Raw genomic sequence first — 27071 nt, forward strand, 5'->3', positions numbered from 1 at the left:
GGAAAGATTGAAGGCGAGAGGAGAAGGGGACGACAGGGGTGAGAAGGTTAGATGGCATCACTGGCTCAATAGACATGAATTTGAGCAAACTCCAGGAGATGGTGAAGGACAGTGAAGCCTGCATGCTGCAGTCCATGGGGTTGCAAAGAGTCGGACACGACTTAGCAACGGAACAACAACAACAAAGCCTAATGAACTCTGATCTTTTTCTTTCCCTTCCTTTCTACTCCTTTTACTCCCATCCATCCCATGAAAAAAAAGAAAGGTGATCCAGTCCACTAAGTGGACTTCATGATACCAAATAGTCTACAGTTTTATTGATTATTTCAGAGAACTGGCTTTTGGTCTCACTAATTTTCTTTATTGTTCTTTTATTTTCTTTTAATTGTTTTATCTTTATTATTTCTATACTTTTGCTTTATTCTTTTAACAGCTTCTTTGGGTGGAAGCTTAAATAATTTATTTGAGAACTTTAGTTTTCCAATGAGAATTTTATGCTGTAAATTTCCTTCTGAGAACTACTTTAGCTGTTAATCTTGTGAATATTTGAAATAGTTTTAAGTTTCCTGTTGATTTCTTCTTTTCCCCATTGATTATTTAGATATATCTTGTTTAATTTTCAAATATTTGAGGATTTCCCGGTATTTTTATGTTGCTGATTTGTAATTTAAGTCCCTTGTGACCAGTGGTTTCGTACTTTCTGTGATTTCAGTCCTTTTCAGTTTGAGGCTTGCTTTCTGCCTCAGAATGTGGGCGGTCTTGGTGGATACTCCATGTGTATTCTGTTTTTGCTAGAATCGGTTTATAAGTAGTAAATACGCCAAGGTGGTTGATAGTTTTGTTCACGTCTTCTATATTCTGATTTTCTGTTGCTTTTTCTAACAATTATTGAGGAGTGTTGAAGACTCCAACTATAATTTTGGATTCTTAAATTTTTCTTCTTAGTTCTTTCAACTTTTGCTTCATGTTTTATGAAGCTCTGCAATTAAGTGCATATACATTTTGTATTGTTTCAGTTTATCATTATGAAATGATCCTTTTTATCTCAGTAATATTCATTACTTTTTAGTCTTTGGACATTTAATGGATTTCTCTGCTCTGCCTGATACAGTTATCTTGTTCCCTTTTGAAGAACAAAGACTTGGCTTCTGTGGCCCACACTTTATAGGTTTCATACCCCTTGGACTTTTCCTTCTCTGTCTCTGATGTGTGTGTGTCTCCTCTGCCTTTAGCCTTACACATCTTTTAGACTGTTGTCATCTCTCAGCCTGCTCTCCTGCAGCCGCTCTTCTCTTTGTCTCTGGTGCTTGGCTTGGGTGATCACCTCTGTGTGTATCTGTCTTGACTTTTCCTCAAGCTGAGGCATCCATGCGTTGGCCTATTGAATACCTTCAGATCGGTGTCTCATTTTTATGTGAAACTCTTTGTGTCCTGAATTAAATTTGTCACTTCCCTCTTAAGCATATTTCTGTCCTGTATTTTCATAGAAGGTAACTTCACCCTTCTAATGTTTTGTTAGGACTCTCACAACTTTCTATTGCTTCCTAAGAAGCCAGCTTCTTGGGGTACTTCCCTGGTGGTACAGTGGTTAAGACTGCACTTTCCCTGCAGAGCACATGGGTTTGATCCCTGGTTCAGGGAACTAAGATCCACCATGTGGGGGAAAAAAAAAAAACAACAAACTGAAAAAAAGCCAGCCTCGTGCACCGCAACCACAATGACCTATCTGAATTGCATGCCTGACAATACTTTGCCCTGTTTGTAACTGTGTAGTTGCACCTTTACCTATAGGTCAAGCCTAACGCTTTTTGCTGTGGCACACAGGCCTCCGTGGCAGGACCCTGCTTCTCTAACTTGATATACGTCTCTCAGTCAGCAAACAGGAGTCAAGTAAGTTGCTGGAGAATTTACTCAGAGAATGTGAAAACACAGCTGCTGCTTGGAAAAAGGTGTGTTAAGTGATAATGAGGATTGTTTATTAGCTGTGTGCCAAGTAGCATTCCAAATATTAGCTTTATAAACACATTTAGTTTCCACAACAAGCCTCTGAGTAGGCCTTGTTACTATTCCATTTTTCAAAGATGAAGAAAGTGAGGCAAGAGAGAGTACGAGTAACTTGTGTAAAGTCATGTGAAGCAACCGGGAAAACTGACAGACTGGCCCCAGGGAGCATGATCTTTGCCACGAGACTTACACTGCCACTTAAGCTCTGTCCCTGTCTCAGTGTAAAATCTGGAAGTGTTTCCTAATTTTCTGCTTTTCTCCTGCAGTCATTGGAATGAGTCTTCTGACCTTGAAACTGACCAGGAAAAGTTGTATCCTAGCCATTGATCTTAATCCTAAGAAATTATAATTGTAAAGACATATTGTATTTAAGGAGTTTTCTGTGATAAGAAATGAACTGTTTTGAGTATTTCTAGTAAGTAAACAAAACTGGAAAAGTCGTCTCAAAGGAGTAGTGATGTGTGTGACTGAGAAATAGCAACAGGTAAAGGATGTGTTTTCTTAATTGCAAAGAACATAGAAAAACTTCTGTCTGGAAACCACCATCTTGCAGCAGTGGCAGCTTGCCCCCAGGTGTACAGGTAGGCTTTCTAGGTGCCCCTCCCAGGTCCTCCTGGAAGGGACTCCAGACTGCCTGTGGTTTCGTGGTCTGGGCGTGCATGCTGGGGGATCTGTGAGAAGCTCCCCCTGTGCTCCGTGGGCCTGCAGACCCACTCGGTGTACCTGAATCTGCTGCATTCCCGGGTGTTCTTCCCTCTGCTGCTGGGCACTGCAGGCTGAGAGCTCAGGCGAGTGTGCCTGCCCGGCCTCCGATTTGTCTACCTGCATGCTGTGCCTGTGGAGAAGGCAATGGCAACCCACTCCAGTACTCTTGCCTGGCAAATCCCATGGATGGAGGAGGCTGCAGTCCATGGGGTCGCTAGGAGTTGGACATGACTGAGCGACTTCACTTTCCCTTTTCACTTTCGTGCATTGGAGAAGGAAATGGCAACTCTCCAGTGTTCTTGCCTGGAGAGTCCCAGGGACGGGGGAGCCTGGTGGGCTGCCGTCTATGGGTTGCACAGAGTTGGACACGACTGAAGTGACTTAGCAGCAGTAGCAGCATGCTGTGCCTGTACCTACCTGGATGTGTGGTGTCTTGTGGAATATATATAAATTAGACATCACAGTTATGAAAGAAAATAAAATGATTTTGATTATCTGAATTTGTGCCTAACTCCCAAGTCTGGTCATGGAACCTAAATCATTAACTTTTTCTTTTTAAAGTTCAATGGAAAAGAATAATTTAAAATAATTTTATCATATGGGCCTGCTGCTACTGCTGCTAAGTTGCTTCAGTAATGTCCGACTCTGTGCGACCCCACAGACGGAAGCCCACCAGGCTCCCCCCGTCCCTGGGATTCTCCAGGCAAGAACACTGGAGTGGGTTGCCATTTCCTTCTCCAATGTATGAAAGTGAAAAGTGAAAGTGAAGTCGCTTAGTCATGTCCAACTCTTTGCGACCCCATGGACTGCAGCCCACCAGGCTCCTCCATCCATGGGATTCTCCAGGCCAGAGTATTGGAGTGGGCTGCCATTGGGCCTAGTAAGATTTAAAGCTTTCTGTACTGATTTTAAGTTTATTTTGCATTTTTATTAATTTATTTTTCCTTTTAAAGTTAAAAACAAATGATAAAGCAAAATGTATCATAATATATTCCACAGCTGTCCTGCAAAATTATATATTCAAAATATTCTGTGGAAAGTCAATATACCAGGAACTTACCCGGTGGTGCAGTGGTTAAGAATCCTTCTACCAGTGCAGTGGAGTGGGTTTGAGCCCTCGTCCGGGAGGATTCCAGGTGCCAGGGGCAACCTGCGGGCCTCGAGCCTGCGCTCTGCAGCAGGGGACGTCCCCGCACTGAGAAGCCGGCACACAGCAGCGAAGGCCCAGCGCAGCCAAGAATCAACCAATAAGAATAAAGGAGGTGCACCAGCGGGACAACTGAATATACCTGAAAATAAGTCGTAAAAAACTTCAACTATTCACTCAGTTTGGTGGGCCTTTCAGAGCACATTAATATGAGTTAATTAGCACTTCCTGTATTTAGATTTTCAGTAGTTAACACTTCAGTGCTATCTTGGATTTTTAAATATTTATGGGCTGGTTTAGAGAGCTCCTCCTCAAATCAGTAGGAACTTGGAAATAAGATCAAGAGTTCTCAGAGCTGAGTATGCTAAGATGCAGTAGGGTATGCAGACTTGTTTATTCATCCTTTTATCCTTTAATTCATGGAGCCTTTATTGAGGGCTTGGTACTGTCATAGACATGGCAAAGATGAATAATATGTCTCTGCCCTCTGGTAACAGTGAGGAAAAAAACTTGTGTACAAAACCAGTATACAGTTGAAGTGGGCTGGAATGGTGAATGGTAAGGTCAATTTTGGTCTTGGAGAAAACTTCATAGAGAAGGTGACTTTTCAGCTGTTTCAAAGGACAGGTTGGAATACAGACTGGCAGGAGTGGTAGTAATTTTTTTTTTCTTTCTAATGATTTTACTCGTGGATATCAATGGAATGGATTACAGTGCCTGTGTCAGAAAGCAATTCTTGATATCTTCAGGTAATTTTTGGGAACGATTGGTCTAGGTCTTGAAAACAATGTGACATTTATAGAACTAATTTATATTTCCTTCCAAGCATATAGTAGTATAATATTTGAGTATATGTAATTAGAAATTGTACTTTAAGTAGATGTGGATAAATATAACTTTGAGATATTTGGAATATTCAGTTCAACTCAGTTCAGTCGCTCAGTCGTGTCCGACTCTTTGCGACCTCTTGGACTGCAGCACGCCAGGCCTCCCTGTCCATCACCAACAACAGGAGTTTACAGAACTCATGTCCATTGAGTCAGTAATGCCATCCAACCATCTCATCCTCTGTTGTCCCCTTCTCCTCTTGCCTTCAGTCTTTCCCACCATCAGGGTCTTTTCAAATGAGCCAGTTCTTCGCATCAGGTGGCCAAAATGTTGGAGGTTCAGCTTCAGCATAAGTCCTTCCAATGAATATTCAGGACTGATTTCCTTTAGAATGGACTGGTTGGATCTCCTTGCTGTCTAAGGGACTCTCAAGAATCTTCTCCAACACCAAAGTTCAAAAGCAGCAATTCTTCAGCGAAAAGCTTTCTTTATAGTCTAACTCTCACATCCATACATGACTACTGGAAAAACCATAGCTTTGGCTAGACGGACCTTTGTTGGCCAAATAATGTCTCTGCTTTGTAATATGCTGTCTAGGTTGTTATAACTTTTCTTCCAAGGGGCAAGCGTCTTTGAATGTCATGGCTGCGGTCACCATCTGCAGTGACTTTGGAGCCCAAGAAAATAAAGTCTGTTACTGTTTCCATTGTTTCCTCATCTATTTGCCATGAAGTGATGGGACCAGATGCCATGATCTTTCTTTTTTGAATCTTGAGTTTTAAGCCAGCTTTTTCACTCTCCTCTTTCACTTTCATCAAGAGGTTCTTCAGTTTCTCTTTGCTTTCTGCCATAAGTGTGGTGTCATCTGCATATCTGAGGTTATTAATATTTCTCCTGGCAGTCTTGATTCCAGCTTGTGCTTCCTCCAGTCTAGCATTTCTCATGATGTACTCTGCATATAAGTTAAATAAGCAGGGTGACAATATACAGACTTGACGTATTCCTTTACCAATTTGGAACCAGTCTGTTGTTCCATGTCCAGTTCTAACTGTTGCTTCCTGACCTGCATGCAGATTTCTCAGCAGGCAGGTCAGGTGGTCTGGTATTCCCCTGTCTTTCAGAATTTTCCACAGTTTATTGTGATCCACACAGTCAAAGGCTTTGGCATAGTCAATAAAGCAGAAATAGATGTTTTTCTGGAACTCTCTTGCTTTTTCGATGATGCAGCAGATGTTGGCAATTTGATCTCTGGTTCGTCTGGCTTTTCTAAATCCAGCTTGAACATCTGGAAGTTCACGGTTCACGTACTGTTGAAGCCTGGCTTGGAGAATTTTGAGCATTACTTTACTAGCATGTGAGATGAGTACAATTGTGCAGTAGTTTGAGCATTCTTTGGCATTGCCTTTCTTTGGGATTGGAATGAAAACTGATGTTTTCCAGCCCTGTGGCCACTGCTGAGTTTCCAAATTTGCTAGCATATTGAGTGCAGTACTTGCACAGCATCATCTTTCAGGATTTGAAAGAGCTCCACTGGAATTCCATCACCTCCACTAGCTTTGTTTGTAGTGATGCTTCCTAAGGCCCATGTGACTTCGCTTTTCAGGATGTCTGGCTCTAGGTGAGTGATCACAACAATCGTGGTTATCTGGGTCATGACGGCCTTTTTTGTATAATTTTTCTGTTTATTCTTGCCACCTGTTCTTGATATCTTCCACTTCTTTTGAGTCCATACCATTTCTGTCTTGTATTGTGCCGATCTTTGCATGAAATGTTCCCTTGGTATCTCTGATTTTCTTGAGATCTCTAGTCTTTCCCATTCTATTATTTTCCTCTATTTCTTTGCATTGATCTCTGAGGAAGGCTTTCTTATCTTTCCTTGCTATTCTTTGGAACTCTGCATTCAGATGAATGTATCTTTCCTTTTCTCCTTTGCCTTTCTCTTCTCTTTTCTCAGCTATTTGTAAGGCCTTCTCAGACAACCATTTTGCCTTTTTCCATTTCTTTTGTTTGGAATGATCTTGATCACCGCCTCCTGTACAGTGTCACAAATCTCTGTCCATAGTTCTTCAGGCACTCTGTTGGATCTAATCCTTTGAATCTATTTGTCACTTCCACTGTATAATCATAAGTGATTTGGTTTAGATCATACCTGAATAGTCTAGTGTTTTTCCCTACTTTCTTCAGTTTGAACCGGAATTTGGCAATAAGCAGTTCATGATCTGAGCCACAGTCAGCTCCTGATCTTATTTTTGCTGACTGTATAGGGCTTCTCTATCTTTGGCTGCAAAGAGTATCATCAATCTGATTTCGGCATTGACCATCTGGTGTTGTCCACGTGTAGAGTCTTGTCTTGTGTTGTTGGAAGAGGGTGTTTGCTATGACCAGTGTGTTCTCTTGGCAGAACTCTATTAGCCTTTTCCCTGTTTCATTCTGTTTCCAAGGCCAAATTTGCTGATTACTCCAGGTATTTCCTGGCTTCCTACTTTTGCATTCCAGTCCCCTATAATGAAAAGGGCATCTTCTTTGTGTGTTAGTTCTAGAAGGTCTTGTAGGTCTTCATTGAACTGTTCAACTTCAGCTTCTTCAGCATTACTGGTCGGGGCATAGACTTGGAGTACCATCATATTGAATGGTTTGCCTTAGAAACGAACAGAGATCATTCTGTCGTTTTTGAGATGGCATCCAAGTACTGCATTTTGGACTCTTTTGTTGACTATAATGGCTCCTCTATTTCTTCTAAGGGATTCTTGCCCACAGAAGTAGATATAATGGTCATCTGAGTTAAATTCACCCATTCCAGTCCATTTTAGTTCGTTGAGTCCTAGAATGTCGACGTTCACTCTTGCCATCTCTTGTTTGACCACTTCCAATTTGCCTTGATTCATGGACCTAACATTCCAGGTTCCTATGCAATATTGCTTTTTACAGCATCAGACTTTACTTCCATCACCTGTCACATCAACAACTGGGTGTTGCTTTTGCTTTGACTTCATTCTTTCTGGAGTTATTTCTCCACTGATCTCCAGTAGCATATTGGGCATCTATCGACCTGAGGAGTTCAACTTTCAGTGTCCTGTCTTTTTGCCTTAGAGTGGTACACATATCCTAACATGTGGTATACTATATAATGGGGAAGCGCTAGGTGTATGGGCATCTAATCCAGTCTTGAGGTGTCAGAAAGGCTACTATATTAGATGTTGTGCAAACTGAAGCCTGAATTGAAATTATCCAGATAAATGGATAGGTTCTAGGCACAAGAAATATCTTGTGCATGTGTAGAAGTTTCTAGGTTATTCATTATGTCTAGATGATATAGTCTAATGGTGGTGGAGTCATGAAGAGATTTTCTTAAGAGGAAGTAAGATTAAGGTTAAAGTGGGCCTTTGAGCCATGGTAAGATATTTGAGTGTCATCCTCTGAGCAGTGGGATTACAGATGCCGAAAGGTTTGAAGTACAGGAGTGAGGGACATGATTTGGTTTTGATTTCAGTAAGATCTGTGCAGAGATTAGTTTGGGGAGTGGTAGGGACAGGGGCCAGTGAAGACACTGGAGCAAGCTAGGAGGCTATACCAGTTGTCCAGGTGGCCTGAAGTAGGGTAGTAGTGGTAGCGGCAGAGGGCAGAGGCAAGGTGACTTAAGATACGGTCCACTTGGTTTGATTTATGTTTCCTAGTTAATTTTCATTAAAGTTATTATAGTTCAAATCAATTTTCTGCTGACTGGAGACAACCTCAGGAGTCCACATCTTCAGTATGCATCTGTATGCTTCTCCCCCAGTCCAGGGCCGTGTATTTTTCTAATCTGACAGTATCGCCCAACTTCTGAAGCCTTCAAAAACCCTCCTACTTTGCCCTTTGGAACTCAAAGTCTGTCATCTTTGAAGGTTTGCTTTCCTTGTTGCAGTACTTGAAACCTAGGGGTTATTTGAAGACTTTATTTTCCTGTTAGCTTTTTCCTTCAAAGGCTTCCAGCTCTTCTTGAGCATTTCTATTGCATTTCTCCATGTTAGTCTCAACTGTGGGTCATCTCATCCCTCCCATTGATTCATTGCAAGCATTAGAACTTAAGTTCCTTTCTTTTACACCACTATTAATGTTATTATTCCATTTGTACCTACCAGGGACACTTACTCTGGGATCTATGGTCCCCCAAGGGGTCTGTGGTAGAATTCATGGTATAATTGAACTTAATGGGAAAAGGATTAAATCTTTTAAATTAAGCTTTAAGTAAAATATAGTATTTAAAAAAATTATACACATAAGCAAGACAAAAAACCAAATGACCAGCTAAACATAGGAACAGTAGGTTTGGGCCTGTGGCTTTATCACAGATAAAGAAAGCCTCTTTCCTATGTGGGCATTTCCACTGGCTAGTCTGCATATGGCACTTGGCTGTGGAATACATATTGCATATTCAGTTCAGTTCAGTTGCTCAGTCTTGTCCGACTCTTTGAACCCATGGACTGCAGCACGCCAGGCTTCCCTGTCCATCACCAACTCCCGGGGTTTGCTCAAACTCATGTCCATCAAGTTGGTGATGCCATCCAACCATCTCGTCCTCTGTTGTCCCCTTATCCTCCTGCCTTCAGTCTTTCCCAGCATCAGGGTCCTTTCCAGTGAGTTGACTCTTCGCATCAGGTGGTCAAAGTATTGTAGCTTCAGCTTCAGCATCAGTCCTTCCAATGAATATTCAGGACTGATTTCCTTTAGGATGGACTGTTTGTATTTCCTTGCAGTCCAGGAAACTCTCAAGAGTCTTCTCCAGCACCACAGTTCAAAAGCATCAATTCTTCAATGCTCAGCCTTCTTTATGGTCCAACTCTCACATCTGTACATGACTACTGGAAAAACCATAGCTTTGACTAGACAGACTTTTGTTGGCCAAGTAATGTCTCTGCTTTTGAATATGCTGTCTAGTTTTGTCATGGCTTTTCTTCCAAGGAGCAAATGTCTTTTAATTTCATGGCATGACTTATTTTCAAGCAATTTAAAGGAATTTCAAAATTATAACTGTTAAGTGTATTTCTCACTTAATGATATGAAAATACTGTATAAAATCTAAATGTGAACAAATCATTGTAAGTAAGTAATTTTGGGGTGATACATTTTCATCTTTTCAAAGGATCCTCTGGTTAAAGAACTTTTTATGAATTTCAGTAATACTATTTAAGAGTGGGAAATGGCCATTTTAGGAGCATTGAAGGTAGGGTGTAGTAGTTGGTAGGTTGGTGGGAATTGTTACCAGGTGATAAGATTGTACCTATGACTGAGATGCTTAGCTTATCCACTTGAAACAGGGAATGGCCAGTTTTCCTCCCCAGAAAGATGTCTCTGTGACAGTGATGTCACTAGCATTTTAAAGATCATGGGACTCGTTAGCTGTTCACATGCACCATCTCCTGTAATTCTGATTTAGCCTCACCTGATTTTCTTTGCATCCCTTTCCAAAGACTCTTTTGAGGTTCCTTCTCCACCCCAGAATTAATCACTGGTCTCTATCTGTTGCTAATTTACTTGAGGGCGTTTACAGTATTTTTTACCTTTATTTGTAATTTGTTACTGTATTATTTTTTTCCCCAAGTGGTAATCATCTGTGGGATGGCACTATTTTTTGTTTATTTTATCATCCAGTAATTGCTTAGTCATACCTTCAGGTACTAATTGACTGCCAGCTACTATTTTGTAGGCTAAACACACAATGGTGCCTATAAGTTATCTGCTGCTGTGTAACAAATTAAGCCAAATCAGCAAACATTTATTATGTCATACTGTTTCTGTGGGTCAGGAGTTTGGAAGTTGCTTGGCTGGGTGGTTGTGGCTTGGTGTCTCATGAGGTTGCAGTGAAGATGTTGGCTAGAGCTCTCATCAGCTGAACGTTTGGGACTTCTGGGATGGCTCACACACGTGGCTGTCGGCTGGATGCCTCCCTGCTTCTCTAGCTTCGTTAGCTCAGTTCTTTGCCCCATGGGCCTTCCCCTAGGTCTTCTTGAGTGTCGTTGTGATCTGGCAGCAGGCATATCCTAGAGTGAGTCATCCAAGAAGGAGCAAGACAAAAGCTGTAATGTCTTTTGTGACCTAGTCTTGGAAATGACACTCCATAATTTTCGTAGTGTGCCATTGCTTATACAAGTCAGGAGATCCCTGAGGACTGTCCTTGAGAATGGCCAGCACAGCTGAGACAGCTGAAGATTTGTCTAGCATGGCACTTACATTTTAGTGGGAGAGAGGCAGAGTCAACACAGAAGAAAATGACAGGCTTTCTTAAGTCATACTCAGCACAGATGAAGGGAATTAACCGTGTGCTGTGACAGACGGGAAGGTGAGTGGGCTCATATACTACTTTAGATGGAGTGGTCTGCCTTTTAACCTGACGCTGAGAGGTGAGGGTACTTTTATTTCTATTAACTATTTCTATTAATTAATATGGCTCACTGCCATATTAATTCGGAGAAGGCGATGGCACCCCACTCCAGTACTCTTGCCTGGAAAATCCCATGGACGGAGGAGCCTGGTAGGCTGTAGTTCATGGGGTCGCTAGGAGTCAGGCACGACTGAGCGACTTCACTTTCACTTTTCACTCTCACACATTGGAGAAGGAAATGGCAACCCACTCCAGTATTCTTGCCTGGAGAATCCCAGGGATGGGGGAGCCTAGTGGGCTGCCGTCTATGGGGTCGCACAGAGTCAGACACGACTGAAGTGACTTAGCAGCAGCAGCAGCCATATTAATTAAGCATGGCGTCCCTCCTCCAGATAGCATTATAATGGCATTCCCTCAGTCTTCTGTGAATGTAACCAGTTCTTCAACAAAGATGCTATTGTGGAAATTTGAGGGGTTTGCCTAGGGTAACCCAGTAAGTGAGGGGCTGGGCAAGATTCAGAAGTCAGACTCTGGAGTTCTATTTTTAATCAGCAAGTTGCTTGGTTAGTAATAAAGCTAATTAAAAAGCCAGGTTATTTTAGCTGTTAGGTTGTTTTCCTCCTCTTTAATGTAGTGCAAGATTGCGATTGATAATTTTGAGTTTTTTTTTTATTTCAGGTATGTGTTGAAATAGAATTAATTCAGTAATTAAAATGAACCTTTATTTGTTTAATATTCTCCTGGATTGCATGAAAATATCTTCTCCCTTCTGGATTCTAAGAATGTGTGTTTATGATCACACATAGTTTTTCCATCTTTTCAAGTTTTAAAATGACTAATAATTACATATCTTCCTTTTGTTTTAAATGTAAAAAAATCACTACTCTGTTAGTATTGAAAAACATTGTAACAGTGAAAAGTGTGTTTCCACTCTTACAGTGTTATAAAATAGCTAAGCATCCAGATAGTTTTTTAGAGCCTGTTTTTGGTTTAATTAATTTTTTAAACTGTCATTACTGATTATCACTGTTAGATAATACTCAGTAGGGTGCTCATTTAACTTCCCCTGAAGATAAGTGATATTAATTTATAAAATCCAGTACACCCCAGACACAGCTGAAGCCATATTAATTAAGTGTGTGTACCACCTCCAAATAGCATTATAATGGGATTCCCTCAGTGTTCTGTATATTTAACCAGCTCGTCAACAAAGGCAAACTGTATACTTTGCCTACTTGGGTTGTGTTTCTATCTCAACTTTAAGAGAATTTCACATGAAATTAAGAGTAGCCATCCAAGTGCACATTGTAAAATACATACAGTTGCAGTCAAATTGCCAAATGTAAACAAGCGATGAACACAGTACGATGGTGATTTCTGTCATGTTTTTATATACAAAACTGTTTTAAAAGTTTGCTTTTATGTTCTCTTGTGCCTTGCTTTAAGCAAATTGTGTGTGTAATTCCGCGAAAGATGAATTAGGAGTGATTTTTCCCCCCTATTTATGAGTAAAGTCATAGAATCATCCCTTTAAAAAAAGATAAAACTTCCTTAGAACATTTACACTGATTTGATAATAAAGTTCACTCTGTACCTGGCTTTGTGATCGTGCTCACAGTATTTGGAATCTTCTTGTAGCACTCGATAGAGCATCACATACCTGGAAATGTTTTCACTTTAACCCTGAGGTCTTCAACAAATTCAGTTTACTGTTTGTTCTAGTATAGGAGGAAGGGTTGGATTTATTTTTCTCCTGTGGCTCCTTCCTTATTTTGTTTTTCATTCCTTTCTGATCTAGGAAAATGAAAGCATTGAAATTATGAAACACTGATTTTTTTTTTTTTTTTTTTTTGCATCTTTATAGGTTTAGGAGTCAGAAGAGGGATGTGCTAATTTTTCCTATCTTGTCATTAGCTAGCTAGGCTAGAGATCTGGTGCACATTTGTTTCAACACTTGGATAAAAGCCAACCCTCGCCTAGAGTTCAGGTGCTAAGCATGTGGTGGAGATGTGCTAATTCTGTATTATTATTTTACAAATTGTAGTATTATTTATCGATACAAATGCAGTTCTATGTCTAAAATCATAATGCATTGAGTTTTAAAATTTTCTTTGTGCTATTTTGTACTCTAAATTTGTTGTTCAGTCGTGTCCGACTCTTTGCGACCCCATGGACTGCAGCACGCCAGCCCTGTCCATCACCAACTCCCAGAGCTTGCTCAGACTCATGTCCATTGAGTTGATGATGCCATTCAACCATCTCATCCTCTGTTGTCCCCTTCTCCTCCTGCCTTCAATCTTTCCCAGCATCAGGGTCTTTTTCAATGAATTGGCTCTTCGCCTCAGTGGCCAAAGTAATGGAGCTTCAGCTTCAGTCCTTCCAGTGAATATTCACGGTTGATTTCCTTTTGTATTGACTAGTTTGATCTCCTTGCTGTTCAAGGGAATCTCAAGAGTCTTCTCCAGCACCACAGTTTGAAAGCATCAGTTCTGATGCTTCTTTAGGGTCAGCCTTCTTTAGGGTCCAACTCTCACATCCATACATGACTACTGCAAAAACCATAGTTTTGTCTATATGGACCTTTCTTGACAAAGTGACGTCTCTGCTTTTTAATATACTGTCTAGGTTTGTAATAGCTTTTCTTCCAAGGAGCAAGTGTCGTTTCGTTTCATGGCTGCAGTCACTGTCCACAGTGATTTTGGAGCACAAGAAAATAAAGTCTGTCACTGTAGTCTAAATAGCATGACATTTTTATGTATAAAAGTGTGTTGGAGCTTGTTTTTTGTTATTTAAACAAGTAGTTTCCTCATTGAAGAATTAAACAAATGCATTGAACTTGATGGTTCATTTCAGTCTCTTAGTACAGAGTGTAGATATAGAAGGGGCTCAACTAATAATTATTTTTATGACTTTTAGAGATTTTTATTTTAAAGCATTTTGATTTTAGGTGAAAACTTAAATTTTGATTTCTTCTACCACTTTTGGAAGCTAAGTATTCATAAATTAGCTTGTGAATTGCTTAAGCTTACTCTTCCCATTTATTGACATGTTTACGTTTATAATATTGATGTTGCATTAATAGTGTTTTGCTTAATTTCACTTCCTTATAAGTTAGCATATTAATGAACTTTGTGTGTGTGGTGTGAAGAGGAGTCAGTATAGTTTCTACACTCAAGGGTTGATATTACATGTATAGACTCAATGGCAATGAAGTAGTGATTCAAAAGACTGAGGAACCAACCCCGTTTCTTAACTGTTCGATGTCCCTAGTTTTTTAAAAGAAGTATCAAGAGTTGAAGTACTGATGTCCATAGAGATAACTTGTGGACATATATTCATGTGAAATAATTTCATATTTCTGAGCTGTTTCACAGCAGGGAGGTTTTATGTTGGTGACTTGGCTGCCCTTTTTCTTTTGCTATGTTGTATATACTTCTTATTACATTTTCTACATAGCCATATAATTACCTGTTTATGTGCTTGTCTCCTCCACCTGATTGTTAGTTATTTACATTCCATTGCTCATTTATTTTTGTATCACTGACTTGCTCTTTATTTCTTTTTGTGTATTTGGTATTCCATTTCCATCAATTCTACATGAAAAACCTCTTTTGACACTTTTTGTAGTGGAGGTCTGCTGTAGACAGATTCTCTCAGCTTTTGCTTGTCTGGAAATGTCTTTATTTTGCTTCTGTTTATGAAAAGTAGTTTTACTAGACATTGAATTCTAGGATGAGGGTATTTTTCTTTCGGTTCCTCAAGGATGCCATTCGGTTGTCTTTTGCTGGCATTGTTTCTGGTGAGAAATTTGTATCCTTTTTGTTCGGTATTTAATGTCTTCTTTTCTTTGGCCGTATTTTTATGGTTTGCTCTTTATTTTTAATTTTCAGTAGTTTGACTGTGAGGTTCCTACGTATGGGTGTTTTGTTTGCTTGTTGTGTATTTTTTCTGGGGATTGCTGAGCTTCTTGGATCTGTGAATTGATAGACGTATATGTCTATATCTGTATTTATAATACTCTTCTCTTCTGCTGGGGACCCTAGCCACACTTGTGTCACAACATTTCATATTGTATCATGAATACTGGTTATTCTGTTTTGTTTGTTTGTTTGTTTCAGTTTGAATACTTTCTATTGATCTGTGTTTAGGTTCACCAATTCTTTCCTCAGCAGTGTTCAGGTTCTTTTTAAGCCCATCTAATGAATTCTTCATTTCTGATACACTTTTCATTCTAATAGATTAAAAAAATAGTGTCCATGATTTGCTACTGAAAGTCCCCAAATGATGGTCGTAATTTCATTATACCCTTTAGCATTATTTTTATGAATCTTCTTTTAAATAGTCTGTCTAGTAATTCTGCCATCTAGGCCATCTCTTGGTCACTTCTTTTGACCATGAGCCACATTTCTTGCTCCTTTGTGTCTTGCAACATTTGATTGTATGGTGGACATGAGTGCTAATGAGATTCTGGCAATTTGCTTTTTGGCATTAACACTTGAACTTTGGCTTTGGAAACCATGGAATATCTCTGCTTTAAAGTCTTGATGCCCATTTTTAGGATTTCTGTAGTGTTCTTTTTTTGTTTTCAGTTCCATTGCTGGCTGTCTTTCTTCAGAGACTTGGTATCCTGCCCCCAGCCTTCAGATAGCAGCTGGCGTGTGTGCTCTGAAGATCTGGGTTTCTCTCAGTTCTCCTGGCTGGTCCAGAGGCTTTGGCAGGCAGCTGCTTTGCACCGGGAGAGGCCTCTCCTGCCTCGGAGCATCCCCATATTCGGCTTTCCTTCTCTAACCCTGGCTACAGGCATCTACCCCATGCAGTGTGTGAAGACTTGAGGGAAAGAGTTGGTCGGAGGGTGCAGACTCGCTCCATGGCTGGGACTTCATGACCCAGGGCCTGGAAGTCATGCCAGCACTCATGTGGCTGTCAATAGTTCATTAAAAAATTTGGCTGGTTTTTCTTTACCTGTACTGAATTTATTTTTCTTCTTCAGCTGCTGTCAGGGATAAGAGCAGTCTGTTTCCTCCCAGTATTTAGTCTACCGGTTTCCTTGTGTCCTCAGCTTCCTGAGATCAGCTTCCTGATGGGTTGAAAACAACAGCGAGAAGAATTCTGTAGGGTGTCTGGCTTCTTTTGGTTGTTAGGATGAGAGCAGTGGTGTTGTGGACTACTCTGTAATCCTGCCAGAAGCTGTCGTTTTGTTAGTACTTTAACATTTAGTTTGTGTTAGATGGGCCATGTGTGAGTATATATATTACACAGTATTTTTCCTTAGGATTATCTTCAAAGTGAATTTAAAGGCCTGTTTTGAAAGACAAGTCTTATTATCTTTGCATATTATTATTTGAAGGCTTCCTTGGTGGCTCAGCTGGTAAAGAATCCTACAATGTGTGAGCTCTGGGTTCAATCCCTGGGTTGGGAAGATCCGGGGGAGGAGGGCATCGCAACCCACTTGGACATTCTTGCTTGGAGAATCTCCATGAACAGAGGAGCCTGGCTTGCTGCAGTCCATGGGGGTCGCAAAGAGTTGGACATGGCTTGGCAACTAAGCACAGAACATATATTATTTGCAAAAAATCCTGTTTCTTTAGTGAAGTGAATAATCAATACTGTGACTTACTGTCTTTTTAAATAGAGAATTTAAGTGTTATATTTCTTTAATGGGCCCTAGTAGCTCTATTCAGTAGAACCTCTGTCATGATAGAAGTATACTTTATGTTTTGACCAATATGGGCGCCACTAGTCTCTTGTGGTTCTTGAACACTTGGTATGTGACTAGGGCAGCAAAGGACCTGAGTTTTAAAATTTAATTTATATTTAAATAACCACACGTAATTAATGGCTACCACAGTGAATGTACAGGTTTATGTACTACACATATATATGGTGAAAACAGTAGCTGAATGTGTGCACAGTTATGCTGAACAGTTCCAGAATCATTTTTTTAAGTACCCTTCTTTCCCTTTTTGATGGTTACCACTTGAAACACTGTGTGTGTCTAGATTCTCTGTAAGGAATAGAACTTGATAAATTCATGCTATTTTCAATGAATGAACAGTTAGCTTTGTAAAATAATCTATGCATTTTCAAATATCCGTGGACTATTTGTTGATACAATTGTAGAAGAAATCTCATTGCAATAAAAATCCAGTTTTATTTCTTGAGGCTTCAGTCTACTCTGGTGGTGGTGGTGGTGGTTTAGTCGCTAAGTCTTGTCTGACTTTTGCGACCCCGTGGACTTGTGAGCCCACCAGTTTCCTCTGTCCATGGGATTCTCCAGGCAAGAATACTGGAATGGGTTGCCATTTTCTTCTCCAAGTCTACTCTATAGTTATTCATAAAGTTCAAATACAGACTAATCTGAGTAAAGAGAAATGTGATGTCTCTCAGGCCAAGCTATGGAGATGTAAGTAAAATTCAGTTCTCAAAGTGCCTAAATCACGTCTTCCCATCCCCTCCCAGTCCGAGTGTAGTATGTGCTATGAAAAGGATGCTGGAGGAGGGGGCTCGAGGGTGAACTCTGAGTACCAGTGTGATTGCCAGCCACCAAATTAGCTGGGCTTCCCTCGTGGCTCAGTTGGTAAAGAGTCTACTTGCAGTGCAGGAGACCAGGGTTCGATTCCTGGGTTGGGAGGATCCCTGGAGTAGGGCATGGCAACCCACTCCAGTGTTCTTGCCTGGAGAACCCCATGGATAGAGGGGCCTGGTGGGCTACAGTCCATGGGGTTGTAAGAGGCAGACACGACTTAGTGACTAAACCACCAAATTAGCTAAATTGCCTTTGTAAAAATGCTTAATTTGTTAATCTGTAGCAAAGGTCATTTATCATTAGAGTCTTCATTCTATAATCTTAAGATTGGAAGGAATCTTTTGAGTTTTTCTCTCTCTCTTGCCTTCAGACAGGATAATTATGAAGACTCTTCACTTATTTTTATATTTATTATTTCTTTTAATCTTAAAATTTACGTGCTAAAATGAATGCCTCCTGATGAGATCACAATGATGATACAACTGACCCTGTTTTTTCATTTTGGAAATTAAATAAGTATTGTTGAGAAGGGATTACTTACATGTGTGCTTTTTATTTTATCTTTCTTCATAGATGGATAGATTTGCCAGCATAAGAATTCCAGGGAGCAAAAAAGAGAGGCCTCCACTTTCCAACCTGAGGACTGCATTTTCAAACAATGATTGCTCTTCAGAAATGAATGAAAACATTCCAAAACCACTGTCAGAGAAGGAAATCTTAGAGCTTTTTGAAAAGATGATGGTAAGAATTTTGATTCATTGTAAAATGTTTGATGTAAAAGCCTTAGCTTTGGCTTATGTTCATGGAACTAAATGTGTATGAAACTTAGGTTCCATAGGTGATTTCTTTCTTTTTTTTTTTTTTGAAAAACTGTTAATTTATTGATTCAGTGAACTTAAAAAAAAAAAAAAACACACAATCCCCAATACATGCAGTTCAGGATTAAGTATCACATTTGCAGCACATTGTTGAGTCTCTACATAAAAGTATGCATCACCTGTATAATCCCATTCCATCACTTCCCCCAGCCTCTGTAATACCTGGTTGGGGTTATTTCCATTGACACATCCATATAGCTCCAAAGCATTTATTACTGGTTTTGAGCCAGATGTTTCCTCGCCACCTCCCCTCCCCTCATCCCCACCCTGGGGTTACTTTTTAATGGCAAGATATCACTCAGTCATAGATTTAAGCAGCTCACTGACAAACTTTGGCTTGTCTGCTCATATGGACCCTGCTTTTGCTTTTGGGTTTACATCTCAATGGCCTTGACGCTGATCAGTTACTATCCACTGCTATTCATGTGTCGGAGGGCAGGTTGCTTTCTCCTGTGTATGCTTGTGCAGTAACACAGGTTTCTAGATGAATCATTAATCTGAACTGGCATTAAAGGAGACTGTTGACGGGGCTCTCTCAGATCCATTTCAATGCATATATAAAAATTCTTCCAATTGTTTGTGTCCCCAAATGATTTTGCTTCCATCCTCATCACAGCAGCACCTGGGAGAAGCTAAGTCATTTCCCTGAGCAGGCGCAGGCAGAGGCCCACGGCCGCGGGCTCTCTCTGGGACTCAGCACCTGCCTCGAGAGCACCACCATGTGGTCCCGCTGGAACCAACCCATGGGGGAGTGCCCATCTCAGGGCGTGTTCCAGAACTTGAACTCTGTGCCCTGCCTTGCTTTCACCCCTCAAAAGTCATGTTCCTTCCTCTCAAGATCTACCTTTGCACTGCTTTATTTTTAAACTGATTCCCTGTCTTCTTTAAACAACCCGCTCTCCCGTCCTCTCTCCCTGCCCCAAGGATTACAAACTCTTCTGTCTCCTCTAATCAATCAGATGGAGAGTACCTTCCTTCTCTGCAAGGGAATACACATGCTTTGAGCCTCATGAGTACTAGTGTGCTGAAGAATCCCTGTGAGGGGACCCAGCAGAGGGACTGATGTCCACACGCCTCATGGAACTGGCACTGACACCCCTCTGAGTGCTAAGAAGACTGGGAATGCCTGGTCTGCGTTATACACTCCATGTATACTTCTCCCGCCCAGTCACCCACCGCTGGCTAGAACAGGATAGGGGTGGGCCAGCTGATAGGATCCTGGGGAGAGTGAGCTGCAAGCAAACCCGATGAAAATCTTAGCACTTCATCAGTTCTGCTCTCACCATGAGATTTCTCAGCTGAAGCAGAGAAACCTTGCAGCTAGACCCACTTGTGGCCAACAACCTCTGATACACCCATCCGTATTTGGCACAGGAACCTTCTGTTCTCACCACGCCAGGTCTATGTTTTTGAACATAGGCGGTACATAGGTGATTTCTAATGTCATTGAGATAGCTAGCACTCAAGGCAAAGAGAGGTTTAGGATTACAAAAATAAGAGTCTGAAGAAAAGTATCATACCAGTTGTTTTACACAGAAGTACATAAAAACATAAACCCTCTAAAGTATCAGATATACTTTTATCTTAAATAGATTATCTAAGTGCTATGTCTGGCTCAGTTGCATTTGAGAATGACAGTCATAGTGCTTTGCTGTGCGTGTTGTTAAGTATGCTGATTTTTGGATCTTGTTTGAGCTCTTAGTTCTCACAATAACCATGTTTGCATAGTCCTGCAACAGTTAAGTCTGCAGACACTTGAACTCATTTGCTTTGGGGTGTGTTTTTATAACTCTTCTATGCTAAGTCACCTCAGTCATTCATGTCCGACTCTGTGCGACCCCAGAGACGGCAGCCCACCAGGCTCCCCTGTCCCTGGGATTTTCCAGGCAAGAACACTGGAGTGGGTTGCCATTTCCTTCTCCAGTGCATGAAAGTGAAAAGTAAAAGTGAAGTCGCTCAGTCGTGTCCGATTCTATGCGACCCCATGGACTGCAGCCTATTTGGCTCCTCCGTCCATGGGATTTTCCAGGCAAGAGTACTGGAGTGGGATGCCATTGCCTTCTCCATAACTCTTCTATCAGATCAGATCAGATCAGATCAGTCGCTCAGTCGTGTCTGACACTTTGCAACCCCATGAATTGCAGCATGCCAGGCATCCCTGTCCATCACCAACTCCTGGAGTTCACTCAGACTCATGTCCATCGAGTCAGTGATGCCATCCAGCCATCTCATCCTCTGGCGTCCCCTTTTCTTGCCCCCAATCCCTCCCAGCATCAGAGTCTTTTCCAATGAGTCAACTCTTCACATGAGGTGGCCAAAGTACTGGAGTTTCAGCTTTAGCATCTTTCCTTCCAAAGAAATCCCAGGGATGATCTCCTTTAGAATGGACTGGTTGGATCTCCTTGCAGTCCAAGGGACTCTCAAGAGTCTTCTCCAACACCACAGTATAAAAGCATCAATTCTTCGGCGCTCAGCCTTCTTCACAGTCCAACTCTCACATCCATACATGACCAGAGGAAAAACCATAGCCTTGACTAGACGGGCCTTTGTTGGCAAAGTAATGTCTCTGCTTTTGAATATGCTATCTAGGTTGGTTATAACTTTCCTTCCAAGGAGTAAGCCTCTTTTAATTTCATGGCTGCAGTCACCATCTGCACTGATTTTGGAGCCCAGAAAAATAAAGTCTGACACCGTTTCCACTGTTTCCCCATCTATTTCCCATGAAGTGATGGGACCAGATGCCATGATCTTCGTTTTCTGAATGTTGAGCTTTAAGCCAACTTTTTCACTCTCCTCTTTCACTTTCATCAAGAGGCTCTTTAGTTCCTCTTCACTTTCTGCCATAAGGGTGGTGTCATCTGCGTATCTGAGGTTATTGAGATTTCTCCCGGTAATCTTGATTCCAGCTTGTGTTTCTTCCAGTCCAGCATTCCTAATGATGTACTCTGCATATAAGTTAAATAAACAGGGTGACAATATACAGCCTCGACGAACTCCTTTTCCTATTTGGAACCAGTCTGTTGTTCCATGCCCAGTTCTAACTGTTGCTTCCTGACCTGCATACAGATTTCTCAAGAGGCAGATCAGGTGGTCTGGTATTCCCATCTGTTTCAGAATTTTCCACAGATTATTGTGATCCACACCGTCAAAGGCTTTGGCATAGTCAATAAAGCAGAAATAGATGGTTTTCTGGAACTCTCTTGCTTTTTCCACGATCCAGCGGATTTTGGCAATTTGATCTCTGGTTTCTCTGCCTTTTCTAAAACCAGCTTGAACATCAGGAAGCTCACGGTTCACATATTGCTGAAGCCTGGCTTGGAGAATTTTGAGCATTCCTTTACTAGCGTGTAGGATGAGTGCAATTGTGCGGTAGTTTGAGCATTCTTTGGCATTGCCTTTCTTTGGGATTGGAATGAAAACCGACCTTTTCCAGTCCTGTGGCCACTGGTGAGTTTTCCAGATTTGCTGACATATTGAGTGCAGCACTTTCATAGCATCATCTTTCAGGATTTGGAATAGCTCAACTGGAATTCTATCACTTCCACTAGCTTTGTTCGTAGTGATGCTTTCTCAGGCCCACTTGACTTCACGTTCCAGGATGTCGGGCTCTAGGTCAGTGATCACACCATCATGATTATCTGGGTCGTGAAGATCTTTTTTGTACAGTTCTTCTGTGTATTCTTGCCATCTCTTAATATCTTCTGCTTCTGTTAGGTCCATACCACCTCTGTCCTATCGAGCCCATCTTTGCATGAAATGTTCCTTTGGTATCTCTGATTTTCTTGAAGAGATCTCTAGTCTTTCCCAGTCTGCTGTTTTCCTCTATTTCTTTGCATTGATCGCTGAAGAAGGCTTTCTTATCTCTTCTTGCTATTCTTTGGAACTCTGCATTCAGATGTTTATATCTTTCCTTTTCTCCTTTGCTTTTCACTTCTCTTCTTTTCACAGCTATTTGTAAGGCCTCCCCAGATAGCCATTTTGCTTTTTTGCATTTCTTTTCCATGGGGATGGTCTTGATCCCTGTCTCCTGTACAGTGTCATGAACCTCATTCCATAGCTCATCAGGCACTCTATCCATCAGATCTAGGCCCTTAAATCTATTTCTCACTTCCACTGTATAATCATAAGGGATTTGATTTAGGTCATACCTGAATGGTCTAGTGGTTTTCCCTACTTTCTTCAATTTCAGTCTGAATTTGGCAATAAGGAGTTCATGGTCTGAGCCACAGTCAGCTCCTGGTCTTGTTTTTGCTGACTGTATAGAGCTTCTCCATCTTTGGCTGCAAAGAATATAATCGGTCTGATTTCGATGTTGACCATCTGGTGATGTCCATGTATAGAGTCTTCTCTTGTGTTGTTGAAAGAGGGTGTTTGTTATGACCAGTGTATTTTCTTGGCAAAACTCTATTAGTCTTTGCCCTGCTTCATTGCGTATTCCAAGGCCAAATTTGCCTGTTACTTCAGGTGTTTCTTGACTTCCTACTTTTGCATTCCAGTCCCCTATAATGAAGAGGACATCTTTTTTGGGTTTTAGGTCTAAAAGGTCTTGTAGGCCTTTATAGAACTGTTCAACTTCAGCTTCTTCAGCGTTACTGGTTAGGGCATAGACTTGGATTACTGTGATATTGAATGGTTTGCCTTGGAAACGAACAGAGATCATTCGGTCATTTTTGAGATTGCATCCAAGTACTGTATTTCGGACTGTTTTGTTGACCATAATGGCTACTCCATTTCTTCTGAGGGATTCCTGCCCGCAGTAGTAGATATAATGGTCATCTGAGTTAAATTCACCCATTCCAGTCCATTTCAGTTGGCTGATTCCTAGATTGTCGACATTCACTCTTGCCATCTCTTGTTTGACCACTTCCAATTTGCCTTGATTCATTAACCACGAGTTAATATAATTTCAGTCTAGAACAAAGAGAATGTAACCTTTTTTTTTTTTTTTTTTGCTAGCCTTTGCATCTGTTTATGAGACTTGTATAAGGCAGATTTATTTAACACTGTGTTTGAGGACTCAAAATAGTAAACTGCCCCCCTATTCATGCATCGTGTGTTTGAACCACTGTCTAAATTGTCTGTGGTATTCTGGAATGGTACTGTTTTGGTTCACCTATTAAGACCGTTTTCTCCCTTGTGTCATAGTTTCTGGTGTCATCTGAGTAAGTAGTAGGCCAGTGATAGACATTTGTGAAGGCATTCCACAAGCTGTTAAAGTATAACCATATAGGAAGTACAGAACATAGTTGATGGTTTTCTGTTCTGAATATGATGACTTCAGAAGTATTTTTATGTTAGTCTTACCCTTCTCCTAGCTAAGAGTATTAGTTTTATTTATATGAACAAGGCAGATGGATATTGGCATCTTTGAAGTGTTTATATGTTTAATAACTGAACCAGATCACTTTTTAAATCTTAAACAAGTCTCCCTGTTGGCAGAAGATCTTTTGCAGTCAAACTCACTTTACTCAGCATAAGTAAAGTGAATTATTGCTTTCTTAGGACTGCCAATTTGCTAATGAGTGAGTTTGTCACAACTAAAGGCTTTAAAAGAAATAAGGACTGGGTTCTTCTTTTCCTTTCTGATACCTTGACCGTATCACAATACATTGCAGGGAGAACTTGGAGATTCTGAAGCTGAGAAGGGCCTTTCTCCTCCTATAAATGTGGACTCAACTGGTGTTTCTTTTTTTTTTTTTTTAACATCATTTTTATTGTTTTATTTAATAAATATTTAAATGAGCAAACACATTTGTGCCTGACCCCTGCTACAAATATTTCCCCTTCTTTTTTTTTTTATTTAATTTAATTTTATTTTTAAACTTTACATAATTGTATTAGTTTTGCCAAATATCAAAATGAATCCGCCACAGGTATACATGTGTTCCCCATCCTGAACCCTCCTCCCTCCTCCCTCCCCATTCCATCCCTCTGGGTCGTCCCAGTGCACCAGCCCCAAGCATCCAGTATTGTGCATCGAACCTGGACTGGCAACTCGAGGCTTGTCAAGCGGAGTACCACATCTCTGACACATTTAAAGCTATTCTAGGTCTGGGGAGAATGCTAGATTTAGGTTGGGGTTTATTTTTGGCTTTGCCTATCTGTACCATTTTTATTAATAAAAATCCTTCAGAGGAAGCAATGTTGAATTCTCTCCCGTTTTTGTTTTTTGGCATTTGCTAAAATGAGGTTTCATTTAAAAGTAGTGTCTAGATTCTTTGTCTTGGCATTGTACAGTTTAAAAAACTTATGTGCTCAGAGGTACTTAGATATCTGATTTTTTTTGCATGAAGTAAAAACTTTGTTTTGAAGAACAAAACAGAGAAAGGTTTTTCCTTTTCCTTTCCTCTCTTTTTCCTCCTCACGATGGTCCTTTGAGAGACAGTGTGCTGACTTGATTGCTTAATGAATGTGAAGTACAGTGTCATCCTTCAACATTCGTACTTATTTCACTTTTACTTAGAAAATGATTTAGTTGGTCTCTGGGTAACAGTTTTAGTGCATTTTTAAAAAGTAATGATGAGTTTTTAGTTCTGCTACTTCTTAAGGGCTTTCCCCCCCTATTGTCATCCAGTGAAAGGAGAATTTTGATCTGAAAGCTCATTTTGCTTCCTCTGTGGATCTTAGATACATGAAATAGTTGCATGAGCATCGCTATATACACAACTTTGATTTCTGGATGTCAGATTTCAGTGGTTGGTCTTGAACTCACGGTGGGTCTGTGTAGCTGGCTTTTGACCAAGGTGAACATGACGGGTACAGATTGGAAGTGACCTGTTGTTCCACCCAGTGCCTCTTTCAACCAGCCCTTTCAACTTATTCCTGCCTGCTGCCAGATAGCTTTCGCCACAGGCCCCAGAGGTTTCCATTTGCTTTTAAGATAACGCAACCTTAGTTTAATTTAAATAAGTTAACCTCTATCTGGAGAAAGCCTCTCCTTTTTCCGTTCAGGGCTTCTCCACTCAGAGCCTGCCGTGCTCTCGGTGGGGCTGTGGGGGGCCCTGCTCCGTTCCCCGCCCTGTGTTTCTCCTCCCCCTGCTCTTCAGACCCAGTCTGTCTCCTGCAGGGTGAACTTGGAGGTGAAGGGAGGAGAGCAAGGGTACTCTGCCGGCCAGGGGTGTTTATAGTCTGGCCCTGGTGTCATGGAGTGTCATGTTGGTGTTTTACTGCTGCTTGTAGCTTATTGCCCCAGGTTTGATGGCTTGAAACCACACCAGTGTATCAGTGCCTTGTAGTTCTGTAGGCTGAAGCCCAGGATGACTCAGCTGGTTTCTCTAGGGTGACAAAGCTTAAGTCAGTGTTGGATGGGTGGACTCTTCTTCACAGATTTTGGGGAACACTCTTTCTTCCGAGTTCATGTTGTGGACAAAATGCAATGCCCAGGTGTTGCAGGTCTAAGGTCCCAGCTTCCTCGCCGACTGTCATCTGGGGCTGCCTTAGCCTTGAGAGGCCCCTTTCCTCTCCTTCACACGGGCCCTCACGTCTCAGACACATCAAATCCATCTCACGCTTAGAATTTCTCTGAATCCCCCTTCTGTGGCATCTCTTGCCTTCATGTGGAGAAAGTTCTCTGCTTTTAAGGGTTTGTGTATTAGATTGGGCTCACCCAGAAAATCCAAAATACTTCCACTAATTTAAAGTTTGTAACCTTAAGTACATTGAAAAAGCCCCTTTTGCCATGTGATTTAACATATTTGCAGAAGCCAGGGTTTAGGGCATGGATACCTCTGGGAGACCATTTTGCCTGCCCTAGGTATTGTTGTCGTTTAGTCACTAAGTCGTGTCTGACTTTTGCAACCCCAAGGACTGTAGCCCACCAGGCTCCTCTCTCCATGGGATTTCCCAGGCACGGATACTGGAGTGGGTCGCCATTTTCTTCTCCAGGGGATCTTCCTGATCCGGGGATCAAACCTGTGTCTCCTGCCTTGACAGGCAGATTCTTTCCCACTGAGCCACCTGGGAAGCCCCTGCTAGCAGTATGAGAGATTACAGACGTGATTACAAACACCTTTCTCCTGTGGATCTCCGTGGCTCTCCTGAGCGCAGTGTCACCTTTGTGCTGGTGGCGTCTCCTTTGAACATCAGAGGAGGCTTCTCCCCCAGCCTCCCACGAGCCTGTTCCTCTCGGGGGTCCCCTTGGGGTGCAGTGCCTCTGAGCCGGCCAGGCCTGCTCCTCTCCAGGATCCATATCCTCCTTGGGAAGCTAGTGTGTGCTGTGCCCCAGCCCCTGCCTTATTCCATTCAGAGCCTGGCCTCCACAAAGCATAGTTGACCCTGGCGCTTTCTGCCCACAGCTTTTCCTTTGGGGATTGTTTTGTTGCAGATGTGTGCCCCTCTGGCTGCAGGTGCTGCCCGGCTGTCAGCCCCTGCTTGCACCGTGTCACACTGCATAGCTGGCCTCTTGTGTTTCTCATTTCCTTTGGGTGTCAGGACACTTCTTCCTTCTCCTGAGTTTCTTCCTCTGGCCAGTTCATACTGGTTTACTTTCCATGTTTCTTCCTCTGTCTGTCCTTTTATTTCCTCTGAGTGTTGCCTCTGTCCCTTTTGTTTCGTCTTTGTCTACCTTGGTTCACTATATACCCCTTCTGGGGAATTGGAGCCCTTTCATTTTGTAGAATATCC

At 41.5% G+C, this 27071-nt stretch overlaps 1 protein-coding gene across 12 annotated transcripts in view; it reads left to right on the forward strand.

Moving 5' to 3' along the window:
* The window catches only part of DIAPH3 (diaphanous related formin 3), a 571991-nt gene that overhangs the window by 34708 nt on the left and 510212 nt on the right, over positions 1–27071 (forward strand). For all 12 annotated transcript variants that reach the window (XM_055541934.1, XM_055541925.1, XM_055541924.1 and 9 more), the window contains one exon: positions 18145–18312. In XM_055541934.1, coding sequence (XP_055397909.1) covers positions 18145–18312 — 168 coding nt within the window. The remainder of the gene's footprint in view (positions 1–18144; positions 18313–27071) is intronic.

The sequence above is a fragment of the Bubalus kerabau genome, chromosome 12, assembly GCF_029407905.1.
Source record: "Bubalus kerabau isolate K-KA32 ecotype Philippines breed swamp buffalo chromosome 12, PCC_UOA_SB_1v2, whole genome shotgun sequence".
In the NCBI taxonomy this organism is placed as follows: domain Eukaryota; kingdom Metazoa; phylum Chordata; class Mammalia; order Artiodactyla; family Bovidae; genus Bubalus; species Bubalus kerabau.